We start from the raw sequence: 19,551 nt of genomic DNA, 5'->3' as shown, positions 1-19,551 counted from the left end.
AACGAATATAACTTCATCTTTTTGGAAGATGTGCAGGCCAAGATTGTGGAAATACCATACAAAGGCAAACAGCTAAGTATGTTTGTCCTGCTGCCAGTGGAAATAGAAGGTCTGAAGAAGGTAAGGCTTGTGTCTCCTTTTCTTCCTTCTATTACTCGATTTCTTCCTGATGTATCAAATTCAAATAAGACACTAAGGAAAACTATTAAACATGAAAATAATGAAAATTTTAAAGGGAGATATTGTGTCTCATCCTGTAATATAACTATTTTACATACAGTCTGGATCACACTGCAGGCTTGCCTAATCAGGAATTAAGCAGAATTATGAATATTAAGTATCAACATGATGCGACTAATATGGATCAAGTCAACCTTGGTTGAAAGAAATATATCATATGGGAGAAAGTGTTTATAAATATTTTTAATGAAAAGAAAAACATAGGACATCATATGATTAATGTAATACTATGTACAGGAAAATATATAGAAACATATTAAAAATAATATAGGTGGCTGAGAGCATAAAATACAATGTGTACAGTTTATTTGTACAAAACAATGATTATGTTTTTTGGATAGTGGAGAAAAATCTGACTTTTAATATCTAAATAAATCATACCTAAACCAAAAAAATCAGTACTTATTTATTGCTAAAGTTTTCACCTTAACTCATTTTTCATGTAAGTTACAGTCTTTCAGTTAATCATGTCAGTTTCTTTCCTTCCACTTTTATAGCTTGAAGAACAACTCACTGCTGACAAGTTACTAGAGTGGACAAGACCAGAAAACATGCATATGATCGAGTTGTATTTATCTTTGCCTCGGTTCAAAGTGGAAGAGAAGTATGAGCTCCCAGGTCCGTTGGAACACATGGGCATGGTCGACGCCTTCAATCCACAAAAGGCTGATTTCTCCGGCATGAGCAGCACGCAAGGTCTCGTGGTGTCTAATGTTTTATACAAGTCCTTTGTGGAGGTAAATGAAGAGGGAACAGAAGCTGCCGCTGCCACAGGAGTGGGAGTCAGTTTAACATCAGCACAGATAACAGAAGATTTCTATTGTGATCGCCCGTTCCTCTTCTTCATCAAACAATGCAAGACCAACAGCATCCTCTTCATCGGCAGAATGTCTTCTCCTTAAGTGCAGGGGCTCAAATCCTGTGTCCAGAAGAGTTAACAACATTGCTGCAGCTAATTGAGGCCTGGAAGAAAGTTTCTCTTGCTTCATTTTCTTTCTTATCTCAGTGTCTCCGCTAAAAATTCATTATTTGGGACAGGATAGCTCTATAGATTATCTCTATTTTTTCTTTATTGTCTTCTTTTTTTTCTATATATCTATATATCCTTTGGGGGGGAAATGTTCAACAAAAAAAAGAGATATTTTGATATAGTTTCTTCTAATCTAGCATGTATCTGTGACCTGTGTTAAGTGAGCTAGAGAAACCTTTCTTTCTTTTTAAACTGATTAATATAAACATCTACATTGTTTTAGGAGATATCTGGACACTTCATAAGCTTATAATTGTTGTGATTTTACAAGACACATTTTCAATAAAATAATCATCTTTCAACGCATTCATTACTTTATCATCTTTTCAACTGCAGGATGTCAATCATTCAGGAGGAATATGGACAGAATTTTAAATGCAATTTACATATGCTAAATCTGGGGTTGTGTTCACATACATTTCTACACATGATTTTTATTTTTAAGAGTAAGAAAATTTCATGGATTTATGTCTTATGTATTGTAATGCCAGGGATCCAACTCAATGCCTCTTGCACACAAGAGAAGTTCTCTACCACTAAGCCAAGCCTCCGGTACAAATAAAATTCTTAATACTACAAAGTGAAAGAACAATGTCATCAGAAGCGAACACATTGGAAATGTATTAATATTAATATAAATCCTTTCATCAGTAGCCCTAGTGAGAAATTCCCTAGAGATTCATGTTTTCCAGTATAATAATCATAGAAAGCTGCTGTCACATGTAAATTAAATGAAGACACATTAAGCTAATTAGTCCACTTTCTTCTCACCCGCTGATGTGGCTAGTATATGATATCTTGCACCATGGAATTTCAAACATTTTCGTCATTCAGATTCCATCACCACAGAACACATAACAGCTCAGCTTAAAAATCTAAATAACTCCATGACAAAAATTAACATCAGTACCTTAAGAGGGCTCTCAGTAAATAAAGATAGAAGGGCTTGATTCTTTAACAGTTAAAATAGAGCTATCCAAAATTCAAATCCAATCTTGGTTTGAGTAGAAATCACTGTAGTGATTGAACCCAAAATACTTCCAGAGAAAACAAATGGTTTTCACTCTCTTTTTTATTTACCCTTTATTTTTTGTAAATTGCATATTTTTTATTTACATTTCAAATGTTATCCCCTTTCCCCTGGATTCCCCTCTGCAAAATCCTATCACATCCACCCTTACCCTGCTTCTATGAGGGTGCTCCACAACAAACCCACCCACTCCCACCTCACTGACCTAGCATGTCTTTACACTGAGGCATCAAGCCTCCACAGGACCAAGGGCCTACCCTCCCATTGATTCCAGATAAAGACCCTTCAGTTCCTTCAGTGCTTCCCCTAAGTCCTCCACTGGGGTCGCTGTACTCAATCTGATGTTTGCCTGCTAGCATCCACATCTGATTGGTCAGGATCTCTCAAAGCCTCTCAGGAGACAGCTGTATCCGGCTCCTATCAACAAGCATTTCTTGGCATGAGCAATAGTGTCTGGGTTTTTTTGTCTGCATGTGGGATGGACATCCAGGCAGTCTCTGGATGAACTTTCCTTCAGTCTCTGCTTCACTCTTTGTCCCTATATTTTCTGTAGACAGGATCAATTCTAGGTTAAAATTTTGGATATGGGTGGGTGGCCCTATCCCTCAACCAGGAGTCCATGCCTCTGGATATGGTCTCGACAGGTTCTCCCTCACCTTTGTGGGATATCTCAACTAATGTCATCCCTGTGGGGTCCTAGGAGGGTTCTTGCTTTCCTGGCATCTGGGACTTTATGGTTGCTACCCCCACTTTCCCATCCCCCCATTGCTACACACCTCTGATCAATTTCTAGGCCCTCTGTATATCTCCTCCATCTCCTCTCATACCTGATTCTGCCTCTCTTTTTCCCCTATCCCTCTGCTTTTACTCTCAAGTCCCTCATACTCTCTACTTCCTTCGATTATTTTGTTTTCTATTTTAAGCATCCATGTTTTGGCCTTTCCTTCCTCTTCAGATTCACATGGTTTGTGAGTTGCACTGTGGGTATTTCACACTCCTTTTCTAATATCCTCTTATCAGTGAGTACATACCATGTGTGTTCTTTTATGACTGAGTTACCTTACTCAGGATGACATTTTCAAGTTTCATCCATTTGCCTGGGAATTTCATGAAGTCATTGTTTTTAAAAGCTGAGTAGTATTCCATTGTATAAACGTACCACATTTCATGTATCCATTCCTCTGTTGAGGGACATCTGGGTTCTTTCCAGCTTCTGGCTATTATAAATAAGGCTGCTATGAACATAGTGAAGCATGTGTCCTGGTTACATGTTGGAGAATCTTCTGGGTATATGCCCAGGAGTGGTATAGCTGAGTCCTCAGGTAGAACTATGTCCAATGTTCTGAGGAACATGCAGACTGATTTCCAGAATGGTTGTACCAGCTTGCAATCCCACCAAAAATGGAGGAGTGTTTCTCTTTCTCCACATCCTTGTCAGTAATTGCTGCCACATGAGACTTTGATCTGAGCCATACTGACTGGTGTGAGGTAGAATCTCAGGGTCATTTTGATTTGCATTTTCCTGATGCCTAAGGATGTTGAACATTTCTTTATGTGTTTCTCAGTCATTTGGTTTGGTTCTGTAACCCATTTTTAATAGGGTTATTTGGTTCTCTGAAGTCTAACTTCTTGAGTTCTTTGTATACATTGGATATTAGCACTCTATCAGATATAGGGTTGGTAAAGATCTTTTCCTAATCTATATGTTGCCATTTTGTCCTATTGACAGTGACCTTTGCCTTACAGAAATTTGGCAATTTTATGAGGTCCCATTTGTTGATCCTTTATCTTAAAGCATAAGCCATTGGTGGTCTGCTCAGAAAAATTTCCACTGTGCCCATGTGTTTGTGGCTTTTCTCCACTTCCTCTTTTATTAGACTCATTTTATGTGAAGGTCCTTGATACACTTCAGCTTGAGCTTTATCCAGGGAGATAATAATGGGCTAATTTGCAATCTTCTACATGTTGACCACCAGTTGAACCAACAAAATTTGTTGAAAAATTTTACTCTGGATTGTTCTAGCTCCTATGGTAAAGATCAAGTGACCTTGGGTGTGTGGTTTCATTTTTGGGTCTTCAATTCTATTCTATTGATCAACTTCCCATGCAGTTTTTTTTTTTGAGGGGGGTTTTCGAGACAGGGTTTTTCTGTGTAGTCCTGGCTGTCCTGGAAATCACTCTGTAGACCAGGCTGGCCTCGAACTCAGAAATCTGCCTGCCTCTGCCTCCCAAGTGCTGGGATTAAAGGCGTGTGCCACCACTGCCCAGCCCTCCCATGCAGTTTTTATCATAATTGCTCTTAAGTACAGCTTGAGGTCAGGGATGATGATTTCCCCAGATGTTCTTTTATTGTTGAGAATAGTTTTAGCTGTCCTATGTTTCTGATATTCCAAATGAAGTTGAGAATTGCTCTGTCTAACTCTATGAAGAATTGAGTTGGCATTTTGATGGGGATTGCATTGAATCTGTAGATTGCTTTTGGCAAGATGTTTATTTTACTGTATTAATCATGCCAACCCAAGAGCATGGGAGATCTTTCCATGTTCTGAAAATTCTTTGATTTCCTCCTTCAGAGACTTGATGTTCTTGTCATTCAGTTCTTTTACTTACTTGGTTAAACTCACACCAAGTCATTTTATATTATTTGTGACTATTGTGAAGGGTATCATTTCCCTAATTTCTTTCTCAGCCTGTTAATCCTTTGAGTATAGGAAGACTACTGATTTGTTTGAGTTGATTTTATATCCAGCAACTTTGCTGAAGTTGTTTATCAGCTGTAGGTCACTTAAGCATACTATCAAATCATCTGCAAATAGTTATATTTTGACTTCTTTGTTTTTGATTTGTATCCCTTTGACCTCCTTTTGTTGTCTAATTATTCTAGCAAGAACTTCGAGTACTATATTGAATAGATAGGAGAGAATGTGCAGCCTTATCTAGTCCCTGAGTTTAGAGGGATTACTTCAACTTTCTCTTCATTTATTTTTATGTTGTCTACTGGTTTACTATATATTGCTTTTACTATGTTTAGGTATGGGCCTTAAATTTCTGATATTTCTAAGACTTTTAACATGAAGGGATGTTGAATTTTGTCAAAAGCTTTTTCAGCATCTAATGAAATGATCATGTGGGTTTTTTTCTTTGAATTTGCTTATGTAGTGGATTATGTTGATGGATTTCCATATATTGAGCTATCCTTGCATCCCTGGGATGAAGACTACTTGAATGTGGGAACTGAGAAAATCTAAATAAAATCATCAGATCCTACTACAAAAGCCTATACTCAACAAAACTGGAAAATCTGGATGAAAGAGAAATTTTTCTAGACAGATACCAGGTACCAAAGTTAAATCAGGATCAGAAACCATCTAAACATCCATAACCCCTAAGGAATTAGAAGCAATCGTTAAAAGGCTCCCAACCAAAATGGCCCAGGGCCAGATGGGTTTAGTGCATAATTCTATCAGACCTTCAAAGATGACCTCATATCAATACTATTCAAACTATTACACAAAATAGAAACAGGAGAAACACTACCCAATCCATTCTATGAAGCCACAATTACGCTCATACTTAAACCACACAAACACACAGCCATGTAAAAAACTTCAGAAGAGTTTTGCTTATGATTATTGTTGTAAAAATACTCAATAAAATTCTTGCAAACCAAATCCAAGAACAGACCAAAATGATCACTCATTATCGTCAAGTAGGCTTCTTCCCAGTGATACAGGGATGGTTCAATATATGGAAATCAATCAACATAATCCATTATATAAACAAAAAGAAAAATAACACATGTTCATTTCATTAGATGCTAAGAAAGCATTTGACAAAATCCAAAACCCCTTCATGATAAAAGTCTTAGAAAGATCAGGAATTCAAGGCCCATTAAGTGACCCCAAAAGTTCCACCAGAGAACTCCTAGAGCTGATAACTTCAGTAAATTGGCTGGATATTAAATCAACTCTAACAAATCAGTTGTCTTCCTATATTCAAAGGATAAACAGGCTGAGAAAGAAATTAGGGAAATGACACCACTCACAATAGTCATAAATAGGATTACATGCCTTGTTTTGACACTAAACAAGCAAGTGAAAGATCTCTGTGACAAGAACATCAAGTCTCTGAAGAAATCAGAAATCAAAGAATATCTCAGAACATGGAAAGCTCTCCCATGCTCATGAATTAGCAGTATTAATACAGTGTAACCAGGTACACTGAAACTAATAGAAAAGAAAGTGAGGAAGAGCCTAGAACATATTGGCACATGGGAAAATTTCCTGAACAGAACACCAATGGCTTTTGCTGTAAGATCAAGAATCGACAAATGGGACCTCATAAAATTGCAAAGTTTCTGTAAGGCAAAGGTCACTGTCAATAGGACAAAATGGCAACAAATAGATTGGGAAAAGATCTTTACCAACCCTATATCTGATAGAGGGCTAATATCCAATATTTACAAAGAACTCAAGAAGTTTGACTTCAGAGAACCAAATAACCCTATTAAACATGGGTACAGAGCTAAACAGAGAATTTTCAACTGAGACTACCAAATGACTGAGAAACACATAAAAAAATGTTCATCATCTTTAGTCATCAAGGAAATGCAAATCAAAACAACCCTGAAATTCTACCTCATACAAGTCAGAATGGCTAAGATCAAAAATTCATGTGACAACTGTTGTTGGCAATGAGGTGGAGAAACAGGAACACTCCTCCTTTGTTGGTGGGATTGCAAGCTGGTACAACCACTCTGGAAATCAGTCTGCATGTTCCTCAGAACATTGGACATAGTACTACCTGAGGACTCAGCTATACCACTCCTGGGCATATATGCAGAAGATTCTCCAACATGTAACCAGGACACATGCTTCACTATGTTCATAGCAGCCTTATTTATAATAATCAGAAGCTGGAAAAAAACCAGATGTCCCTCAACAGAGGAATGGATACAGAAAATGTGGTACATTTACACAACAGAGTACTACTCAGCTCTTAAAAACAATGACTTCATGAAATTCTTAGACAAACAGATGGAACTAGAAAATATCATCCTGAGTGAGGTAACCCAGTCACAAAAGTATACACATAGTATGCATTCACTGATAAGTGGATATTAGCCTAAAAGCTTGGAATACTGACGATACAATTAACAGACCACAAGAGGAAGGAATTCCAAAATGTGGATGCTTCAGTCCTTCTATAAGGGGAAACAAAAGACTCAAGGGAGCAAATTATGGAGACAAGTTGTGGAACATGTCTAAAGGAAAAGCCATCCAGTGACTGCTTCACTTGGAGATCCATCGCGTATAAAGATACCAAATACCCAGGCACTATTTTGGATGCCAAGAATTGCATGCTGACAGAAGCCTGATATAGCTGTCGTCTGAGAGGCTCTGCCAGAGCCTGACAAGTACAGAAATGGATATTCCCAGCCAACCATTGGCCTGAGCACAGGGTGTCCAATGTAGGGGTTAGATAAAAGACTGAAGGAGCTGAAGGGGTTTGCAACCCATAGGCAGAACAACAATGTCCACCAACCAGACCCCACAGAGCTCCCATAGACTAAACCACCAACCAAAGAGAACACATGGAGGGACCCATGGCTCCAACTGTATATGTAGCAGAGGATGGCCTTATCAGACATCAATAGAAGGAGAAACCCTTGCTCCTGGAAAGGCTAGATGCCCCAGTGTAGGAGAATTCCAGGGCAGGGAGGCAGGAGTGGGTGGGTAGGTGGGCAAGCACCCTCATAGAAGCAGGGGGAGGGGTAATGGGATAGGGGTTTTCAGGAGGGAAAACCAGGAATGGGAATAAAGTAAATAAATAAATTATAATAAAGTAAATAAAGAAAGTATCCAATAAAAAAACACCAGGAATTACAAGTAGATGTTAGTCAAAAAAAAAAAAAAATGTTCAACATCTTTAGCCATCAAGGAAATGCAAATCAAAAGTACTTTGAAATTCCATCTTATATCTGTCAGAATGGCTAAGATCAAAAACACAAGTTAAAGTTCATATTAGCAAGATTGTGGAGCAGTCCTCCATTGGACTTCCATTTTTTTTGTAGATCATATGGTAATTTTTATTTCAGAGATAGGAAGAAAAAGTTAAGTATATAAAACTAAAAACTAAAATCAAATGTACTATAAAAAGTAACCTAAATATGTTATCTGGATCTACTTTAGATAGAATTATATATACCATGATTTGATACATTTATTTATTTATTTAATTTTTTTTTTTTTTTTTTACAGTCCAGTCTTTATCCAACTCCTGGTCTACATTCTGACTGTTCCTCATCCTATGCCTCTTCCCCTGTCTCCAAGAAGATGTCTCCCACACCCCCACACGCCCAGACCTCTCCACTTCGTCAGGCTTCAAATCTCTTGAGGATCAGGTGCTATTTCTCTCCCTGAGTCAGACCAGACAGTCCTCTGATGCATGTGTCTGGGGCCTCATATCAGCTGGTATATGCTGCCTGACTGGTGGCTGGGTGTCTGAGAGATCTCGGGGGTCTGGTTAGCTTAGACTGCTGGTCTTTCTATGAGGTCACCCCCATCCTCAGGTTTTTCCAGCCTTTTGCTAATAAAACCACAGGGGTCACTGGCTTCTGCCCTTTGGTTGGGTGTAAGTGTCTGCATTTGACTCTTTCAGCTGCTCGTTGGGCTTCTCAGAGGACCATCAGGCTAGGCTCCTGTCTGTAAGCACATCATAACATCAGTAACAGTGTAATGCCTTGGAGCCTCCCTTTTGAGATGGACCCCGATTTGGGGCTGACACTGGACCTCCTTTCCCTCAGGCTCTTCTCCACTTTTGTCCCTGTAGTTCTTTCAGACAGGGACAATTCTGGGTCAGAGATTCTGGGACATCTGTGGGATGGCAACCCTATCCATCCGAATGATGACTCTAAAGGTTCCCTTTCCCCACTTTAGGGCATCATCTAAAATCCCTCCCTCTGGGTCCATTCTAGATGTGTTCCCCTCGCCTCCCAGAGGTTGCATATTTCTATTCATTCTGCTGGCCCTCAGAGCTTCAGTCCTGTCATCTCCTAAATACTTGATCATGTTCCCCTTTTCCCCTCTCCCTTCTTTCTTCCAGCCATGTGCTTCCCTCCCTCTGCTTTCTTCTCCCTCCCAAGGGGGATTGAGGCATGCTCACTTGCATCCTTTGGCTTGTTAACCTTCTTGATTTCAGTGGATTGTTTCCTGGCTACTTTGTAATTTTGTGGGTAATATCCACTTATTAGTGAGTAAAAGCCATGCACGTACTTCTGGGTCTGAATTAGCTTACTCAGGATTATATATATATATATTTTTTACTTCCATGCATTTGCCTGCAAAACTCATGATATTCTCATTCTTCTTTTTAATTAGATATTTTCTTTATTTGCATTTCAAATGTTCTCCCCTTTCCTGGTTTCCCCCTCTGAAAAAAAAAGCCCTATTCCCTCCCCCCTCCCCCTGATCACTAACACCCTCTGCTCTTCCTGGCCCTGGCATTTCTCTCCACTGGGGCATAGAGCCTTCACAGGACCAAGGGCCTCTCCTCCCATTGATGACTGACTAGGTCATCCTCTACTACATATGCAGCTGGATCCATGAGTCCCACCATGTGTACTCTTTGGTTGGTGGTTTAGGGAGCTCTAGGGGGACTGGTTAGGTCATATTTTTGTTGCCCCTTTGGGACTGCAAACCTCTTCAGCTCTTTGGGTCCTTTCTCTAGCTCCTTCATTGGGGACCCTGTGCTCAGTCCAATGGATGGCTGTGAGCCTCCACTTCTGTATTAGTCGGGTACTGGCAGGGCCTCTCAGGAGACAGCTATATCAGGCCCCTGTCAGCCAGCACTTGCTGGCATCCACAATAGTGTCTGGGTTTGGTGATTGTACATGGGAAGGATTCCCAGGTAGGTCAGGCTCTGGACTGTCCTTACTTCATTCAGTCTCTGCTCCACACTTTGTCTCTGCAACTCCTTCCATGGGTATTTTGTTTCTCCTTCTAAGAAGAATCAAACTATCCACACTTTGGTGATCCTTCCTCTTGAGTTTCTTATGGTTTGTAGAAGATCAAGAATTGACAAATGGGACCTCATAAAACTGCAAAGCTTCTGTAAGGCAAAGAACACTGTCAATGGGACAAAATAGCAACCAATCAATTGGGAAAAGATCGTTACCAATCTTACATCTGATAGAGGGCTAATATCCAATATATACAAAGAACTCAAGAAGTTAGACTCCAGAGAACCAAATAACACCATTAAAAAATGGGGTACAGAACTAAACAAAGAATTCTCAACTGATGAATACCGAATGGCTGAGAAGCACCCAAAGAAATGTTCAACATCCTTACTCAGCAGGGAAATGCAGATCAAAACAACCCTGAGATTCCACCTCACACAAGTCAGAATGGCTAAGATAAAAAAAAACCCAGGTGACAGCAGATGCTAGTGAGGTTGAGGAGAAAGAAGAAAACTCCTTCATTGCTGGTGGGATTGCAAGCTGGTACAACTACTCTGAAAATCAGTCTGGCGGTTCCTCTGGAAATTGGACATAGAACTTTTGGAGGACCCAGCAATACCACTCCTGGGAATATGCCCAGAAGATGCTCCAACATGTAATAAGGACACATGTTCCACTATGTTCATAGCAGCCTTATTTTTTAATAACCAGAAGCTGGAAAGAACCCAGATGACCCAGGGACACCTCAACAGAGGAATCGATATAGATAATGTGGTACATTTACACAATGGAGTACTACACAGCTATTAAAAACAATGAATTTATGAAATTCTTAGGGAAATGGATGGATCTGGAGGATATCATCCTGAGTAAGGTAACCCAATCACAAAAGAACACACATGGTATGCATTCACTGACAAGTGGATATTAGCCAAGAAGCTCTGAATGCCTAAGAAATTCTCATTCTTAATTGCTAAGAAGTATTGCATTGGGTAAATAAGCCAGATTTGCTGTATCCATCCTTGTGTTGTGGGAAATCTAGTTGTTTCCAGATTCTGAAAATCACAAAGAAGTCCTCTATGAGCTATGAACATAGTGGTACCCATGGCCCTGTGGAATGGTGAGGCATCTTTTGGGTATATATGCTAAAGAATTAAATAGCTGGGTGTTCAGCTAATTATATTTCAAATTTTCAGGGGAAACTCCAGATTGATTCCACAGTGGTTGTACCAGTTTGCAATCCTATCAGCAATAGAAGAGTATTTCTCTCCCTACATCCTCAACAGCATGAGCTGACACATGAGAATTTGATCTTAGTCATCCTGATTGGTAAAAGGTGCAATCTCAGGGTCATTTTGATTTGCATTTCCCTGATCACTAAGAACTTTGAGCATTTCTCTAAGTGCTTCTCAGACGATCAAGAGTCCTGTCCTGTGAATTCAATGTTTAGTTCTATACTTGATTTTTTTTGTAGGGTTGTTTAGTTTCTTAATGGTTAGCTTCTTGAGTTCTTAATATATTTTGGATATTAGCCCTCTATCAGATGAGGGGTTAGTGAAGACTTTTACCAATCTGTAGGATTCAGTTTCTACTATGACTATGTTCTTTATTTATCAATTCTTGATCTTAGAGCATGAGCAATCTGAGTTCTGTTTAGTGCCCCCATGCCAATGAGCTCAAGGATCTTTCTTTTCTATCATGTTCACTGTATCTGGTTTTATGTTGAGGTCCTTGATCCACTTGTACTTGAGCTTTGTTCAAGATGACAAATATGTATATTTGTCATTTTTCTACATACAAACTTCCAGTTATACCAGCACCATTTACTGAAGATGTGTTCTGTTTTACATTGTATATTTTTGAATTCTTTGTCAAAGATCAAATGTCCATAAGTGTGTGGTTTATTTCTGGTCTTCAATTCTATTCCATTGATCAATCTGTCTGTCTCTGTACCAATACCATACAGTTTTTATCACTCTAGCTCTGTAGTATAACTTGAGGTCAGGAGTAGTGTGTCCCCCAGAAATTCTTTTATTGTTCAGAATTGTTTTTGCTACTCTGGGTATTTTGTTTGTCAAGATGAATTTGAGAATTATTCTTTCCATGTCTTTGAAGAATTGGGTTGGGATTTTGATGGGGATTGCATTGAATCTGTAGATTGCTATTGATAGGATGGTCATTTTTACTATGTTAATTCTACCAATCCATGAACAGGGGAGATCTCTCTACTTTCTGAGGTCTTTTTCAATTTTGTTCTTAAAAGACTTAAAGTTCTTCTTATACAGATCATTCACTTGTTGGGTTAGAGTAACCCTAAAATATTTTATATTATTTGTGACTATTGTGAAGAGTGTTGTTTCCCTAATTTCCTTCTCAGACCATTTTATCATTTATCATAAATGAAGGGTTCTGATTTATTTGAGTAAATTTATATCCAGCCACTTTGCTGAAGTTGTTTAACTGCTGGAGATGTTCTCTGGTAGAATTTTTGGGGGTTCTCATGTATACTATCATGTCATCTGCAAAGTGTGATACCTTGATTTTTTCTTTGCCAATTTCTTTCAACTTTATCTCCTTTTGTTGTGTTATTTCTCTAGCTAGAACTTTGAGTACTATATTGAATCCATATGGGGAGAGTGGGCATCCTTGTCATATCCCGGATTTTAGAGGGGTTGATCCATGTATCTCTCCAATTAATTGGTTATTGGCTGGTGGTTTGCTATATATTGCTTTAATTATATTTAGGTGTGGGCCTTGAATTTCTCATCTCTCCAAGACTTTTAACATGAAGGGGTGTTATAGTTTGTCAAATGCTTTTTCAGCACCTAATGAGATCGTGTGTTCTTTCTCTGAGTCTGTTAAGATAGTGGATTATATTAATGCATTTTCATATATTGCACCAACCTTTCATCCCTGGGGTGAAGCCTACTTGATCATGGTGAAGGATGGTTTCGATATGTTCTTGGGTTTGCTTTGTGAGAAATTTATTGAGTATTTTTACATCTATATTCATAAGCAAAATTGATCTGAAGTTCTCTTGTTCTGTTGGGTCCTTGTGTGATTTAGATATCAGAGTAATTGTGGCTTCATAGGATGAATTAGGTAGTGTTCATTTTGTTTCTATTTTACAGACTATTTTGAGGAGTTTTAGTATAAGCTCTTCTTGGTAGGTCTGGTAGAATTCTGCATTAAAGTCATCTAGCCCTGGGCTTTTTTTGGTTGGGAGCTTTTTAATGACTGTGTCTATTTTCTTAGGGGATATGGGCATGTTTAGATAGTTTATCTGCTCTTGTTTTTTCTTTGGTACCTGGTATCTGTCTAGAAAATCATCTATTTCATCTAGATTTTTCAGTTTTGTTGAGTATAGGCTTTTGTAGTAGGATCTGATGAATTTTTTAATTTCCCAAGGTTCTGTTGTTATATCTGCCTTTTCATTTCTGATTTTTTTAGTTTGGATACAATCTCAGGGCCATTTAGTTACTTTGGCTAGGGGTTTATCTATAGATTTGATTTTTCTCAAAGAACTAGCTTTTGGTTTGGTTGTTTCTTTGTGTTGTTGTCTTTCTTCCCATTTGGTTAATTTCAGCCCCAAGTTTGAATATATCCTGCTTTTTACTCCTCTTGAGTCTGTTTTCTTCATTTTGTTCTAGAGATCTCAGGTGTACTGTTAAGTTGGTAGTATAGGATCTCCTCAATTACTTTACCAGGGCACTTAGTGCTATGAATTCTCCTCTTTGCACTATTTTCATGGTGTCTCTTAAGTTTGAGTATGTTGTGCCTTCTAAAAAGTCTTTAGGACCAGTGGGACCAGGCACACAGGAACTCCGCCAGCCCAGTGACTCGGGTTCCTTCTGGTCTGTCTGGGTTTCTGTCCTGAGCAGACCTTGAGCACAAGCTCCGCAGCCACTCCCACAACACACAGAGAAAGCCCCACTCCCAGGTGATCTAACAAGTCCAGGATCACAGGATCCCAAAATCACAGGATCACAGAGACAGCCTGACTCTGTGGAGTTCTGACAGAATCAAGATCACAAGAAGGACAGGCTCCAGTCAGATTTAACAAGGTCAGATAGCACTAGAGATAACCTGATGGCAGGAGGCAAGCATAAGAAAATAAACAACACAAACCAAGGTCACTTGGCATCATCATAACCTAATTCTTCCACTATAGCAAGTTCTGGACACACCATTACACTGGAAAAGCAAGATTCCGATATAAAATCACTTCTCATGGTGATGATACAGGACTTTAAGAAAGACATAAATAGCACCCTCAAAGAAATACAAGAGAACACAGGTAAACAGCTAGAAGCCCTTCAAGATGAAACACAAAAATCCCTTAAAGAACTACAGGAAAACACAATCAAACAGGTGAAGGAAATGAGCAAAACCATCCAGAATCTGAAAATGGAAATAGAAACAATAAAGAAAACAGAAAGAGAGACAACCCTGGCCATACAAAACCTAGGAAACAAATCAGGAGTCATAGATGCAAACATCACCAACAGAATAAAAGAGAAGAGAGAATCTCAGGGACAGAAGACACCATAGAAAACATTGACACAACATTTTTTAAACAATAGAAAGGACCAATGTAGCTGGCTTCAGAAGACTTAGGGAGCAACTGTGGCAAGAGAAGAGGATCAGGAAAAGGCAAAAAAAGTTAAACAAAACAAACATAAAACAAGCAAACAAAAACAAAACAACAACAACAACAACAACAAATGTTCTCCAGAATCTTGGTAATCATTATAAACTAGAATTAGTATTACAATTACTTTTCTCTTTGCATAAAGTAATTGATAGAGAAATTGAGAGATTATTTGACAGATATTTTTCATAAAGAATAAGTACCTAATGTGTTACTTAGGTGTTTCGTATCTGAGGTGTCTAAAGGCAATTCAATAGTTTAAAAAAAGGAAATCAGGGATATCAGACAAAACAATAGAGTTGTGAGGTTCAACATTTAAAGTGCTATTACTGCTATTGGAAAATGCCTATGTGCATTTCAGATGAGTCAGCAACTGACAAGGGTTAGAAAGCTATCTGTCATGTGACCTGTGGCAGAAGGAGGTACAGTGGTAGGATGTGAAGCCAGCCTTTTCTCACAAATTTGCATACCTAAAAAGACTAACGTGGTTATAAAACCTGAAGTTGATTTACTTGAAATACCACTGAAATGATGAAGCAGCAGTGGTAAGAGGAGAGGTATAAATTCCAGATCTCAGGATCAGTCACACACAGGCTCATATCCTTCCTGCCCACTTCTGCCTTCAGAAACACAAATAAGTGTTTTCAGCTACTATTGTTGAACAGTATGAGCTATGTCTGAGAATGATAATGCAGTGTTTTACATCATGTGTATCTGACATTTTGCCTGATTGTACTTCTCTTGATCTGCAGAAGAAAAGTTAAATAAATGCCTCCTTCATTTAATTTGTTATTTATCAAAGTAATTTATACTCAATTAAACATCTGTATCTTGGGCTGGCTGGAGAGATGGCTCAGTGTTTAAGAGCACTGATTGTTCTTCTAGAGGTCCTAAGTTCAATTCCCAGCAACCACATGGTGGCTCATAACCATCTTTAATGAGATCTGATCCTGTCTTCTGGTGTGTCTGAAGACAACTACAGTGTACTTACATATAATGATTACTAAATCTTTTAAAAAACATATGTATCTTCTCAAGCATGTAAGATCTGTGTCTGGCAACTACAGAATCTTAAAGATAAAGTCGAGAGGTGATTTTGGACACCTAGCTGCCTGCAAGCTACAGAAATCTTTATCTTGGAATTCATTTGAAACCTTTCCTCTTAAAACTAGCATGGCTGGTAAGGAAGGAAAGAAAAAAGGACTCTCTATTAGCTGTTTGCAAAGTCTTAAAGACACTAACTTTACACTTCTAGTTAGGAGAAATATACTGCAGAAGGCTTAAAGATGATAATGATAAATTTGTTTGCCAGAATCTGATAATAATGTCATTTTCTTTATGAACCTATCATTAAAGTGTCATGCTTTATTTAGTGAAGCCATTCTAACCTTTCTTCTGACTTTATGCTATTCTAGGACTTTAAGTTCCCACTAAGCCATCATACATTTGTTTGCTGAAGCTAGTACTAAATTCACACTTGAGCTGTACACGCAGCTCAGAGGATCAGACGGCAACATCTTCTATTCTCCGACCAGCATCACGACAGCATTAGGAATGCTTCAGCTTGGAGCCAAAGGAGACACTGAACAACAAATTGAGAAGGTAGGTCTAAGCTTCATTTTGTTGACCAGATTGTACTTGTCTCCCCAGAACTCAGTATACAGGTAAATGACAATAAAGCTTGATGCCTGAGATGAAGAACAAGATGCTGAGTAGACATAGCCATAATGGCGAACCTGGAACTAAGGGAGGGACACTCTCTTCTCAAACACGGTCCACGCACTTCCTATCCTTTGAGTGCTAGGCTAGAATAATTGCCTTCAAGTGTCCCACAAGAAATTGTCTTAAATGGTAGAGACTATTGATGCAAGAAATAGATTGCCTCAGATCTGAGGGATGAGAATTGAAGTACAGAGTGGATGAGCATCCATTTATGTAGCTGGTGATAGATCAGCTTTATGCTGTTGTTACTTACTTCCAATCTCTTGTACAAATATTTAGAGTATATTTTTTTCCAATTTTTTAATTTTTCTTTCTTTTTCAGAGGTTTGTTCTGTTTTTGTTTCCTTGGATTTAGACAGAACACTAAGTGAACTTTTCTTATTGTATTTAATGTCTCTACCAGGTTCTTCAATTCAATGAAACAATCAAGAAGACAACAGAAAAATTTGCAGACAGTCATGTAAGGGCACGGTATCTCGTGCCTAGAAGAACTTCAGATTTTTGAGAGCATTATAATTGAACGTGAACAGTCTACATAAAAAATTTAAAAAAAAGAAAAAAAAACTTTGTAGGAGAAGTTCCAAACAAAAGAGTTTTGTATGTGGATTAGCATCACACTTCTTCCTCATAGTCATTATGTACATTAAGTGCAGAAGAAGGTCAGTATTGAGTGGAGAGGAGATTTGGCTGCTAGATTCAGCTCTAGCTCTGCCCCTCACAGATAGAAAAGGTGAGCAAAACTCTGCCCTGATGCCCTGGGACTGCATTCTAGCAAAGTGGAAGTAAAAAAGAATATGATTCAATATATACAAACAAATACAAAACTGACTGGCTTGCAAAAAGTAAGAAAGCATAATAAATGTTAGACGATACTGCAAGATAAAAGTATTTCTCATTATCACAATAATGTGACTAAAGCAATTGTATCTTAATTCAACAATTGGATTAAAAGACATAAGCACATATTCACATATTAAGAGAAATAACCACACCTTGGAAAATGAGTGTTCTCACACCTATATGTGTCTAGACCCTTAACCATGCTACCTACTTAGCAGGAAAAGAGAAGTGATCTGATCCAGAGATACTTACATTCACAATTTGGCTCTGTAGCATCTCTTTGAAGAGATCATTAAGTTCTCTGAACTTTTTTTGTTTTTATCTAGAATGTACTCAGACTGATTACTTACATGTAGTCCAGTCCTTAGATTAATCATGGGCATATCCTACATGTAGTCCAGTCCTTAGATTAATCATGGGCATATCCTACTATATAGGCAGAGAATATCCACCATGAGAGAAAAACCATAAAACAGATTCAAGTTGTCGTAAACAATACCATTAAAGGTTAAATATATTAGGGCTGACTACAATAACATATTTTAAATAGGCAAACAGAGCATGACCGTGTATTGGTGATTGTTAGAAATGATATATGATCTATACTTTTAAGCCAAAACAACCTAAAAGTACTGCATATTTAGTTCAAAAGTCAACAACCAAGATTATATGGAGAAAACAAAAAGACATTTCTGGAAAAAGTTGAATGTAAAGTTGGAATATTTAAGATAATACATAAAAGATATCAGAAAAATGTTCAAAAATTGTCTTTGAGATAACAAATGTTTGGGTATTAATTTTGTGGGTTTAGTATTTACATTAGCAGAGTAATTCAATAAACACTTTCTTTTTACATTGAAGGATGAAGAAAACATGCATGAATAACTTTAAAAGCTTATGACTCAGTTAAACAAATCCATTGATGCTTATGACCTGAAGGCTCTCAACAGTATCTATGGAGCAAAGGATTTCCCATTTCTCCAGGTAAGATGACCAGGCATGCATCCCTTTAATCTGCACCTTAGGTCCTCCATATATAAACGGCCATACCTAAAAGTAAGACCAGGCAGACTCAGATAGAAACCACTTGCTCAAACAGCACCAGCATCATAATCAAAATTCTAACTCTAGGATTATGCAAGAGTGGAGAGAATTACATGTGAATCCTAGGCTCAGGAACTGTTCCATGAGAGAATGTAGGTCACCAGAACCTCTCATGAGACATTAGTAATGAGCCAGCACTGACTTAATCACAGGGATTGTGTCAGCAGATGTAAGACAAGTGGGATGCTTCTGGAATGGGCAGGCTCAGGGAATTCCTGGAGAGAACTGGGGAGGTAGCAGATAATATAGCATTTCCTCCATTGACCACATGAAAAAAGGGGAATTGCAATGGTTGAAGTTAGTGGTGGGATAGCTCATCAGCAATCAGCTCTCTCAGGACATTTTACAATGAAATTTGCAAGTCAAGCCATATTTTCCACCTGCTCTCTGCCAGATGCTATGTTAGTGTAAGGTTGCCTTCAGTGATAACTGCACACCAGCAGTCACTGTGGTCTCATGTTGCCTACCTCGTACCTGAGTTAAAAATCTTTGTGTTCATAGACTAATAGTTGCCATCAGGGTCAGCAGTCAGATTATAGTGTCATCACAACTATTACAATTTGAGTGATGTGTCTAAGTTGCCCTTAATTCTTTTTGATTCCTTCACATCTCAGACAATTTTGCAAGATATTAAGGAATATTACCAAGCTAACGTGGAATCACTTGATTTTTCACATGCTTCAGAAGAAAGCCAAAAGGAGATTAATTCCTGGGTGGAAAGCCAAACAAATGGTATTGTATGGAAGGGTCATGGAGGAAGTACCAGAGATTATGGGAGGGTCATCATAAATGTAAAGTGAGTCAAGAGGAAGATGGAGAACTTGGCAGAAAGCCAATCAGTTTAAATACAACAGATTTGTTTGCATATAGATTAGTTACTGGTATCTGAGAATCTGAAGCTTCCACCCAGACATATTTTCATATCATATAGATTTCTCTAAGTTGCAGGAAATTCTGGAAAACTAAGAGTCAAA

At 38.3% G+C, this 19,551-nt stretch overlaps 2 protein-coding genes across 2 annotated transcripts in view; both read left to right on the top strand.

Moving 5' to 3' along the window:
* Positions 1 to 1,576, top strand: part of LOC116069790 (serpin B4-like) — a 6,504-nt gene extending 4,928 nt beyond the window's left edge. Inside the window, 2 exon segments of the mRNA XM_031340710.1 lie at positions 1 to 120; positions 738 to 1,576. The exon segment at positions 1 to 120 is cut by the window's left edge and continues 33 nt beyond it. Coding sequence (XP_031196570.1) covers positions 1 to 120; positions 738 to 1,142 — 525 coding nt within the window. The 3' untranslated portion in view covers positions 1,143 to 1,576.
* Positions 1,577 to 16,084: 14,508 nt separating this feature from the next.
* LOC116069439 (serpin B4-like) overlaps positions 16,085 to 19,551 on the top strand; it is a 12,570-nt gene continuing 9,103 nt past the window's right edge. Inside the window, 5 exon segments of the mRNA XM_031340063.1 lie at positions 16,085 to 16,091; positions 16,347 to 16,513; positions 17,037 to 17,093; positions 18,335 to 18,457; positions 19,192 to 19,372. Coding sequence (XP_031195923.1) covers positions 16,085 to 16,091; positions 16,347 to 16,513; positions 17,037 to 17,093; positions 18,335 to 18,457; positions 19,192 to 19,372 — 535 coding nt within the window.

This window comes from Mastomys coucha, unplaced genomic scaffold (genome assembly GCF_008632895.1).
Source record: "Mastomys coucha isolate ucsf_1 unplaced genomic scaffold, UCSF_Mcou_1 pScaffold1, whole genome shotgun sequence".
Taxonomy (NCBI): domain Eukaryota; kingdom Metazoa; phylum Chordata; class Mammalia; order Rodentia; family Muridae; genus Mastomys; species Mastomys coucha.
The sequence above is the reverse complement of the archived record's forward strand: the minus strand, read 5'-3'. Positions and strand labels throughout refer to the sequence as shown.